At 31.9% G+C, this 11583-nt stretch overlaps 1 protein-coding gene across 2 annotated transcripts; it reads right to left on the reverse strand.

The window, feature by feature from the left end:
* Positions 1–241: 241 nt before the first annotated feature.
* LOC121974955 (ER membrane protein complex subunit 3-like) lies at positions 242–11126 on the reverse strand. 2 transcript variants are annotated; one of them, XM_042526255.1, is made up of 9 exons: positions 10920–11126; positions 10651–10821; positions 10458–10551; positions 9995–10114; positions 9866–9914; positions 3174–3273; positions 3024–3085; positions 2843–2901; positions 242–636 (listed from the first exon to the last, which is right to left on the reverse strand). In XM_042526255.1, exons 2-9 carry the CDS (start codon positions 10800–10802, stop codon positions 532–534), a joined length of 741 nt encoding a protein of 246 aa, XP_042382189.1. In that variant the 5' UTR covers positions 10803–10821; positions 10920–11126; the 3' UTR covers positions 242–531. The 2 variants fall into 2 exon arrangements, with proteins under 2 accessions (XP_042382189.1, XP_042382188.1); XM_042526254.1 differs by having other exon boundaries at positions 10651–10834.
* Between the last annotated feature and the right edge of the window lie 457 nt (positions 11127–11583).

An 11583-nucleotide genomic window follows, 5' to 3' on the forward strand; every position in this document is an offset into this window, starting at 1 on the left:
AGGCAAAAGGTACCCGAACATTACCATTTATGTTACTTCTCTATTTCTTCCAATCTAGTCAACTTAAGCATCATTAGTTCATGACTGAATCTCATCGCATTCATTCCTAATTCACAACTTTGATACAGAACAGATGCCCTTCAGCTTAATTAATTCATGCAACAACTATTCCAAGCTATCAAACATATTTTCCCTATTTTTTTTTCCTTTCTGCCATTATTATAAATCTTGTGACAATTTCTATAAAAACTCATACAACTCTAGATTTCAATTTCATGGTTTTCTATGTTTTTGCTTACACACTAACAACTCGACATTTTATAATGGAAATATACACCAAAACATAGAAACACATTGAAGCCCTAATGATGTATCGATTTTCAAATAAAGTATCATGGTAATCCTTAGTATAAAACCTGTACTCCTTAGGGGAAGACCAGATGAGTTAATTCTCATCTGGAAAACTTTGTAAAATGAAAATGCGAATTTTTAGTCATACTATGGGTGTTCAATCTTAACTAGTCTGACTGGCTACTTAAGCAGTTTCTTCAACACATCTTCAGCACGTTTCTCCATCTTAGGAAGGATCCACTCATGTTGTATGATGTCGAGGCTATCCTTCTCAGCACTTAAACTCTGAAAGTTATTTTTTTGAAAAAACAAAAGAAAAGATGATTAATTGTTTGAAATTGGAGTAAAGTTATCACTGATGAAACATCAAATTTTAACGAATGATTTAGATGATGAAACAATAGCAATACAAGGGTCCATCAAATTTTATCCTAATGAAAATTACAAAGAAAATAGTTGATGCACATTGTGTCTTCATTACCAACAAGTTACATTAGTTATAACTATTTGGGAAAGACTTACGGTCTTTATTTGAGCTCTACGTAAATCTCAAAATCACTTTAATTATATTAACTGGAGCTATTCCAATCTCCCTCTAGCCTTCACACCTACAATCAGTCTAATTATATAATCAGTTGAACATTTCCTTACCATTCTAATCTACTTTATCTTTTAACAATAATTAGGAGTTTCATCTAGTTTCTTGGCAATATTATTTCTTTCATTTTATCTTCATCTTGATATTTTACAGATGAAATTTAACTTTCTGATTTCGACTAGACTTTTTATGAATTATGTTTTAACAACCATAATACTTCTATTTTCTTTTAGCCTAAGTTCACAGGACAAAATAAAAGAGACTCCTCTCTACTTCAATGACTCACTTTTGATTCTATTAAAAATATTGTCATCAATATCAACTTTTGAATAATATATTTGAGATATATAATACTCTCACAGATATTGTTCATTCATCAATCTTAAACTACATAATGTAGCCCAATCTATACAAATTCAATCACAGCAAATCGGCTAAGCATTCCATAGTTTTTGAGTTGAAAATAAACGATTTTTAATCAAGAGTAGCTAAAACATTTGGTCCTTTTCAAACCATTTCAACTCAAATAAATAAATAAAATCCTATATATACCTTTCACTCTCAGGAACCTTTTGGTACAACTTTTTGCACCAAACTAAGGTACTCTGAGTTTAAAAATAAAAAATAAAACGGAGGTGCATGAATTGAGCAAACACATTGTAAAGTACACGATTTAGTTAATACTTGAGCAAACGAGTTTCAAACGGTTACAGATTCTTTTGTGATACGTTTAAGTTATCCATTTATTACTTGTGTTCTGAATTACGTGTTATTATTTCCGTCTCTATGTTGGTGATTAGTGACAGGTTGCCATGTTGCATGCAGTTTTGTAATGCTTTTCCTATATGGTCCAACGACCAGCAAGTAATGTCAATGGGTACCAATGGGACTGTCTCCTCAATAAGTAAATCTAATGTCCACGAACCAATTGAGTTGTGACAATTATTCTTGAATATTAGTAAAAATCCAACTGGTAATGTAAAAAGATAGTGACGTTAATGATAGAGATTACTAGAGTTGAATCTTGAGGGAAATCAACAGTATAGAAAAATCATTTGTTATAGTTCTAGAATTAAATTCTGAAATTAGCAACTACACTAGCACATGTTGTTTTAACACATTCACATTAATATAATCACTAGATATCCTCTCTCTAAAAATCACCACAATAATTCTCTAAAACTCTATAATAAGCTTTTTTTCTGTCCAAAAAACATATAAACTATTCTTACCTTTTCATTTTTCACATTAATTATTTTGTAAATTAAATAGAATTGAAATTAATCAGTAGGGCATGAGATCAAATTTGTCACTTATTCTTCCCTTAAATCTCAATCATAGTTCCCCAAAATTTCATGATGCAGCTCACAACTTGATCTCTCTATAACTAGAACATTGTGTATCACTTTTATTAACATAAATTGGAACTTGTTTTCCATTCCTCAAGGTTCTTAATTCTCAAAAAATTGTCAAATAACTTGTTGCCAAATTATGTTGCTCCGTTTAGTTTAAGACTTCACTAGAAATACTATTGGGACCTACACTTTTCCAAACCTTTATTTTGTTTTGAGATTTGTTAATCTCATTCTATTTAATACTACAAACAATTCTATAATTATTAATCATAATTTTCAGTCTCTAAAACTAAATATCTAAAGACGGTTCACTAAATAGTTTTGCATCTGTAATTTACAATGTAGTACAGATGTCAAGGACAATATCTGTACTCTCATTATTCCATCAAAGATCGTGCAGCATTAGTGTAGGAAAATCATACATAAAATAAAGTGTGCATTGCCCAAAACGTTACTACATAATGAAAGAAAATAAAATAATTTGTAATCATCAATATATTTCATTATTGGAAAGTAATAAAGATTGTAGACAATTTACCTTAGTTGGATCAAAACCAAATCCACCCATCTGCATCATTCGCTGTGCATCATCTGTGGCTGAGAAGACATACCAAAGAATCCACAAATAGCAACATAAGTAAAACAAAATAGTCAGCCAAAAGAAAGACTCAAATCAGCATCCTAAAAGTTAGTATAAAATGATGACTTCCTGTACTGACCGTTCTCTTCACCAAGAATAAGAGAGAATAAACCCCTTAGTCCAAACAAATTAAGAAAGTACCTGTTGGAGAATTGAATTTCGTATTTTGTGCTTGAATAGTGAAAGATAAAGGGTAGCAAAACAGAAACAATAATGCAGCAAGACAAACCAAGAACGACCGCTGACATAGCTGACATCAACAGTGCTCAAGTCAATCCCATTCTGCAGCATTCCCCTGAATCTATGGGTTAAAGGAAATGGTATTTTTGCTGCAAATATATTAACAAGGTCAAAGTATTGAATAAGAAAAGCAAGTCATAGTCAAATAAATATAAAAAAGTATTGCATCTTTACTGAATGCCATATCACTGTCTTGGAAGATTAAACAAAAACATTGTGTTAACCAACATTTGGAGAAAATCTGAAGATAGTTGAATGGATCATGTCCTATACCACCATATAGATAGGTAATTCAACTAATCTTGCAAAATACCGCAAGATCATATACATTGCTTAAAACATATACACATGAATGCTCCTGAAAGTTGCCAAAAGTCTGCCAAAGAAGGATGTAAGATTACCAACATTACTTTGCCACAATACTAACCCCCAGAAATCGAGTTTGAAAAAAAATGTTTTCTACTAAGAAACATGAGCAATAAAAAGTAAATATACCTTTAGACATATTTACAAAATCATATAAGATGCTTCAGAATGAATCAATAACTAATTTTACAACAAAAAAAATACTGAGTTCACTGTAAAACTGTGGAGAACTGAAAAGAACAATAAACAGCTCATGAGTCTCAACTATTAGGTCAGCAACATAAATCTTGTTATTGAACACTACAAGCGTATATCAGTAAGAGAAGTCGGAAACAAAGCTGAAACCAAAATCAAACTAAATCAAATTAAAAAAAATTATTGGTTTTTTTATTAGGTTTTGGTTCAAAGAATAAAAAGATTTTGGTTTCCCTAGGGTTTCAGTTTGGATAAAAATAAGCCAATAACTGAAGTCTACATTCTTGTCTTTGTATTGACATAGTCTTCATACTGGCCTTTGAATTTAACATGATGCCTTCCTTGATATCCATTCAAATCTATTCTAAGTATACGATTTGTTTTACCAAAAAAAGCATTAATAATTTCATCCATTTTTTTTCCTAAAACTCCACCTTTTCATTTGATCATTCAATTCTTTTTGAAGAGCAAAGAGACAAAGTAACTAATATTAAGTATCATAGTTGGTTATCCGCCAGGGCATTTATACTTTGGCATTTTGTACATGTTTTAATTATTTAAACTAAGGTTTCCCCATGATCTATCACATCACAAGAAAAAACAGAAGAAAAAAATTAGGAACTTTAAGTGCTAAGTGTATGTTATATTTATGCAAATATCTCTGTTAATATTCAAATCAATTACATGGTTTTTATTATGAACTTATGTTAAATAAAATATTCTCTGGTTTACTTCTATACTTTACACTTTTCACTCTAACAATTCAATTCTTCTAACTATAAAATTTATTGGTCGTCTTTAAACATACTCATACATCTCAGCTATTCTCATCTTATTATCTATTGGCACTACATTATGCTCCAGTCCACAAATAAAAAAATTTCAGTCTCAAAGGGCACAACAATCACACAACTTTAAAAGCTTCTCTTCATTTTAATCACCCATTCTTTATATATTAATATTATCTTTATAAATATTTCCTTCTTGCTGGATAATTGAGACATGATAACAAAAAGATCTTCCTGAAAATAATTTCACATTATTCATCTTATATATTCCCTGGATTTTTTTTCTATTACTTAATCTACATGTCATATATTCACTATGTTCCACTTGAAACCCTTAATATTAAATTTTTTCCACAGATCAAAACTTCAAATTTCATCCGTGTAAAACACATCGATTATCATGATACTATTTACAAATAAATGCACCAAGAGAGTTTATTTAGAATATGATTGGTCAAGTCATTTAATATTGATGTAAGAAAAGAAAAGATGGAAGTGACCCTCGATATAAACCTAAAGTTACAAGAAAATTATTCCTCATGTTCCTAATAGCTCTGACACTAATGACTAACTATATCATGATGGATATCCTTTTAACTTAGTTAAGAAATCCTATTTAAAATTGTTAAAAAAAAATTTTAAATTCTTTAAGTCATTAAAATTTTTATTGCATGTTATATGTCTTAGAAAAATAGTGAGTGGATTTATAAAAGTAAGTTTTTAGAAAAAAAGGTAATTAGTGTTTTTATTGGGATAACATGACTTTGTGTTTTACAAAGAATGTGTTATTGTTAGTCCATAAAAAGGAGTTAGGATCTCATATATTAGAACAATCTTGAGTCAATAATTTTCATGTTTGATTCTCTATGTTGGGTGAAGTTTTATTTTCTCTTTTGAGATATTTATCCCCTTCACTTTATCAATTTCGTCTCAATCTTCTTGGTGATTTGAGGATTCAATTTTGATGTTGCATCAATTGATATACTTCCTTCTCCAATTGACGTGTTCCTTTCCATCCTTCACAATCCGCTTCCTCCACCACCTCCGCTCATACCATCTGAACTCCACTATACTCCTTTCTCTCTCTTCGTGTTTGTTCTCACATCCATCCACCACAACACAGCCACTCAAGAAAAATAATATTGTTCTTAGAAAACAAACTGGAAAGAAAATAACACACTTGAGATTAAAAAAAGAAAGAGGGAGAAAATTTTGCATACTCCTTTCTCAACTCAAGTGACATATGGTTAGTCCCCTCGGAAAAGGTCTAGTGACTAGCGCATGATGTGCTGCCAATTTAAGGTCCGGGGTTCGAATCTCGGCATAGCCGAAGTAAATGTCTCCCTCATGTGCCAGTCTCTATTCCAAGGGCTAGTAGCCACTTGTGATTTACCTCCTCCGTGTTGGCTCTGGGACGGGTTGGCAGGGGCGCTGGGAGCGAGTGCAATCGCCTTTTTCTGCCAACTCAAGTGACATATGGCTAGGCTACCTCCTTTATTTCCTACTAGAGCCATCAACTTCTTTGCCACATAGCCACTTTACCCGCCTCATTATCTCATAGCAAATCCACAATAGTCTACAACATTCACTGGCACCGGGAGGAGTCTGACGTCAACACCCTCCCTAAACAAAGCTACAAGGCCCTTCCCTCTAACATGATCCACCCTTACTTCGACTGCTCAAGTCGGGCTACCAGCATTGTATCATTGTTGCATTGCCACCGTACACAAACAATCATGTCGATCATGCCAATTGTCACCCGCACCTTCTAAATCTCCACCGACCACGTCTCTATCACCCATGACCCAACTCCTCATTGATGACTAGCATCAAGAATAGGTGACATTGCATCCTTGTTGCTTGTCATAATTCCCCAACCCTCACTCGTGAACAAGTTCTTATAGAGCACAACCATAGCTGACTTGTCACACCAACAACAAAACCACCACTTGCAACCAAAAATAGTCCCCTTACCCCTCAACTACATTGTGCCTGTTGTGGAGAAGACAAAGTTGATATATCATTTAATCATGTTCTAATTTTGGCATTTTCAATTTAGTATATAAACTTTTAGAATTTACATTTCATTAAAAAAAAAAGAAACTAAAAATTATTAAAAAAAATATTTGTCATAAGAAAAAAAAAAGAAAAAACCATTTTAAAGAAATAAATAAGAGAGAAATTTGTCAACAACAAAGAGAAAGAAATATTGTCATGATCCATCTTATAGTTGTACACCTTCGATCTCCACTACTTGCTTTTTCTTCATCGATGACCTTAGCACCCTCCAATCGATGTTTCTTCTAGACAATAATAGCCTCGTCAGAATTCAAAAAATATTAGATTATAAAATTGAAAGATCAAATGTCTTCATCTATTGGTCAAGCTCGAACATCATGACAACTTCAACATCGATGAAAGCTTGTATCATCTCGATATAAACGCATGTTCTCCTTCTAAAATTTCTTTTATTTATTTAGCTGGCAATTTTAAATTATTCCATTTAAATAACTTTTCTCACCATGTCTATATATCATTACACATTATTCATAAAAAACCAAAAAAAATCATTTCCTATTTAGTTTAGTCATCATTCATGTATATGTATATTATCACAAACATAACTACTCTTCTTGCACATTAGTCGTCATGTTCTTTAGATCTTTTAATTTATAAACACTATTTTATTTTAAAATCATCATGCTTTATCAATAATTAGATTGACATTATGAGAGGAATTACCAGAATCACCTCCTACCTCCAAATATACAAAAGATATAAATTTTTAAACATGAGAGATATCAACCAAATAATACTTGCAAAAGATGTGCTTAATTTCATGAGAACTAGAACAAATCATCTAAAAAATTTATTTTCTACACTTACAATTTCATGAAAATCAATCAAACTCATACATAGTTAAATTATCCCATGTATAGAGAAGAGTTAAATTATTTTTCTAAAAGTAATAATTGTTATACATTTATGCGTATTAGGATAGATGCTCCTATTTTATGGCAAAAATGGAAGCTAATATATTTTTTGATTGGCTATAGCCTATATGATATTGAAAACTATTTTGACTATAGATAACCTTCATTAAACGAGTATTATTTGTGAAATTCACATTTTGTGGACCCACTAAAAATTATTAATGCTGTGTTCATGTCATTGTCGATCCCACCTAGTGGAATAAAGCTTGGTTGTTGTTGTTGATATGTTCATGCCATTGGAGAGCAAGACAAAAAAGAACCCCATCACACATTGACATAAAATAAACACAATTAATGAAAAGATTTGTAGACCAAACTTTAAGAGATAACTACCTAACAAGTACATAATTAAAGACAATCTGATGCTTAAAACTTCTACCAATACGAGGTCTTAAGAGTTTATTGTACACAGTCTTCCCTGCTCACACAACAACAACTTTACCGTTATACCAAGGCTCTGATATAATTTTCCTTAAGTAAATTAAACTCGAAGACAACATCTAAAGACCTTAATTCACTTACAATTTATGAACTTTTAATTGAAATTTTAGCAAAAAGCTATAACTCAACCTTAGTAAAAGAATTCTATGAAAAATATGAACTTTTAGCTAAAATGAAAAGTTATGACTCGACTTTAGTAAAAGAGCTCAATGTATCAGTTCTCCAATTGCTTCCATAGTTGCTTATGACTTTAATATTCGCCAACCAATTTTGTCATTTCTTAATTTGCTTCTATCAACCAAAATCAAAGGACCACTTTACATACGAGGGTTATATCTATTAGCATAATGTATAAAATTATACCAAGTGATTATTATAAAGAATCTCATGGTATGATAAATTTCTATATTACATTCATGAATTTGAATTTTCTCATAACATCGAGTGTAAATACATTCATATCCTTTATATCCACCTTTATTTGGTCATGCTGTGAGGACAATTGATATATTATTTATTTTCTATAATAATCTAGCATATGTTATTTATTTCATAAGTATTCTCAATTTCTCGACTAAAATCGAATCAACACTTGTAGATTTCAATAAAGCTTGGTTCATTCTTAGCCAAAATCTCATAGGCACTTGCCAATTTCAATCCAACTTGATCAATCCCTATCCAAGCATTGTCTAGATGTTACGATACTATTTTTCTACATAATTTTGATCTACCATCAAATATGAAGGACAAAAATCAATTTGATTATTATTCTTACCATTTTTGGAAGGAATCAAATACTTATTTCTTTTCTAAACTAAGTATTAACGATCATAAAGTATATAGTGAGATGAAAATCCAAAGTTGTATTACCTTTTAAATTGACTTAAATTCCCCAAAGACTCCTTACTATCCATTTAAACCTCTTTCAATTATAAGTTTTTCAATCATATGGTGTACCATGAAAAATTTCATATATGTTACCCAAAATTCACTTTAAGTTTCATCATTCGATCCTCTACTTGAAGGGTATATGTGTCATAACATTTAGTTTTTATTTCCTAAAATCCACATTGGAGCAACAATTTTATCTCCAATGCAATAATTTAGGGATATAATAAAAACAATGCAACTTTAGGCATGAGGTTTTTTTTTGCCTTTTAGGTTGGTTATTAAATAGTTGATTTAAAATATAAATTTGAATAGTTGTGTATTACATGTCACACACTTACATTTATTATATAATGTGAATTACGTTGCCCTTCACTGTTCTTATGCATGAATCAAGATGTTAGAAATTTCTAGCAGCTAAACTTACTCCTTATTCATTTAAACCCAATATGTTTCCCCCTTGTATAATCTTTAAGTATGAGAAAAGCATTCCATCCTAAAAGAGTAGTTCTTTATCTTCTAACGTCACCTCCAAAGAAAAGATTAGTGACAAATCTTGGTCATAAGTTCAGTATGAGATACGTGATTTTACTATCCATCAACCAAAAAATTAATTAATACAAGATAGCAACTTTGCCTACAAAGAATTCAACTTCAACTACAGATAATCATTTTTCTTGGACAAGTTTAATATGCTACTCTGCATTTAAACCAACTGTATAGATCAGATAAAATGCATTAAGGCTTTGGTATAAAGTAGCACAATAGATACTTTACTTTTCTATTTTTTTTATCATTCATCTCAAAAGCAAAATAAATTGATCACTGATCCCAAAAATGTAGAGGCTGATTAAAGGAATACAACATAATAATAATGACATGATCTCATAATATCATGGATTATAGAAGAAAGTTTAGAAGAATACATTAGTGCAAGAAACTATCAATTCAATCTATTGCTACATAAAGTGAACATGAAATGGGCAACACACAGTTGAAGGCATATTTACCTGCCACAAAACCAGAGAAGAAAAAATTCACCCATGTAAAGGTAAGTGTCTGAAAGAAATAACAATATTTTCCATCAAAAAGTGAAACTGGAGCTAAAGCCTTTGAAAAGAGAGCTGATAATCTTTAACCTGTGGAACAATCATTGAAATGTTCTTCTTCATCATATCCATAGCCATGTTAGGATCTGAAAACATCTGTGCTTGTGGATTCTGAGCTTGCTCTTTTGGAACATGCAGCAAGCCATTCTCCTGCAGCACCAAATAGTATCACCATCCGAGAAGATTTATGATTGGTTAATAGAGATTTTAGGTCAATCAAATAGACAATGTTTCTGCAACATGTATTATGATAAGTGGAGATGCACAAAGCTACTGAAGAAAACCTTTAGCGTAGTTATGAGATAAAAGAGAAGGCATTTCCACACTTCAGCTATTTTGCAACAATCAATAACTTTACCATAAACATACAACATATGAAACAAACACACAACATATTGTCACTAAAGTTTGAAAAATTAAGATTTAGGTAAGCAAAGAGATAAAAGTATCAAATACAATTTTTTCCTCCGTTTCACCCAAACGAGGTGTGTACCTCATTGGTAAAATAAACCCTTCGGGACCAGAAAGACTTGGTGGGAATAAATCCAGCTGCAACCCTCAAATTCCTCGCCCTAAGAACCACTTGCCTGAAAACGATAAAAAAAAAAAGGAAAAAAAGGAGGGAGGACACTATTAATTACACTAGGAAGTGTGAATGGGTAGATATTATAGAGAGAGAGACTAACCCTTCCTTAACAACTTTACGATCTGGGGTCTGGTAGGATCGCATAAGCTTGGAGACAAAGTAGCGGAGGAAGCCGATCAACACCATCACCACGGAGAGAGGGATCAAGACCCAATCCCTTATGGCCCTGTCAAGGACGAGATCTTCCGCCATCGTGATAACTATGTCCTTGCTAGAGCAATTGCCTTTTCAGTTATAACCACAAGGATCAATCTAAGACACTCGAGATTAAATATAGATCTGGAGAGGAGGGGGGAGGAGGAAGGGCACCTGTGTTGACAAAGGACTCTGCTCCGGCGATAGGCTTCAATTTTTTCTAACTGCAACTTGCGGAGGAAGGAAGAGCTCCAAGTCTCGGACACGAAAAAGCGGTGGACTTCCGGAGAGCGCCGCGGGAGCGGATGGTTTGATTCCGGAGGAGGAACAGAAGAGTTGGGTCCGTTCTGACGGCAGCTTTGGACGACCGATCAAAAGAACGGACAGATCAATAAGGATGCTTAGGGCACGTGAGCCTTTTTCCAAGCTATTTTAGTCTTTTTCATTTTTTTTTACGGGCCATGTAAAAATCCAAAAAATCTGAAACGAGATGCTCTTAGATGAGGAACAAGGGAAAACTTTTATTTTCCCCTTATAATTTAATTCCATTTTAAAATATCCTTTGTATATTTTTCGATAATTTCTGACATAGATATCTCAATGTTTGAAAGGTACGTAGGTTTCATTTTTCGATAAAGAAAGAGAAATTTTTTTAATCATAATCATAATTTTACATATAATTCTCAATCACAAAAAAATATATTTCTATTCCCTATAAAAATATTATTTGTTTCAACTCCTTCGTAAATATTATTATCTAAATTGCTCCTCAAATTTTTTTAAATATAAATAGTCTAAAAATGTATATATTTTCGATTAAATTCAGCACTTTACAATA

Source organism: Zingiber officinale, chromosome 4B, assembly GCF_018446385.1.
Source record: "Zingiber officinale cultivar Zhangliang chromosome 4B, Zo_v1.1, whole genome shotgun sequence".
NCBI lineage: Eukaryota > Viridiplantae > Streptophyta > Magnoliopsida > Zingiberales > Zingiberaceae > Zingiber > Zingiber officinale.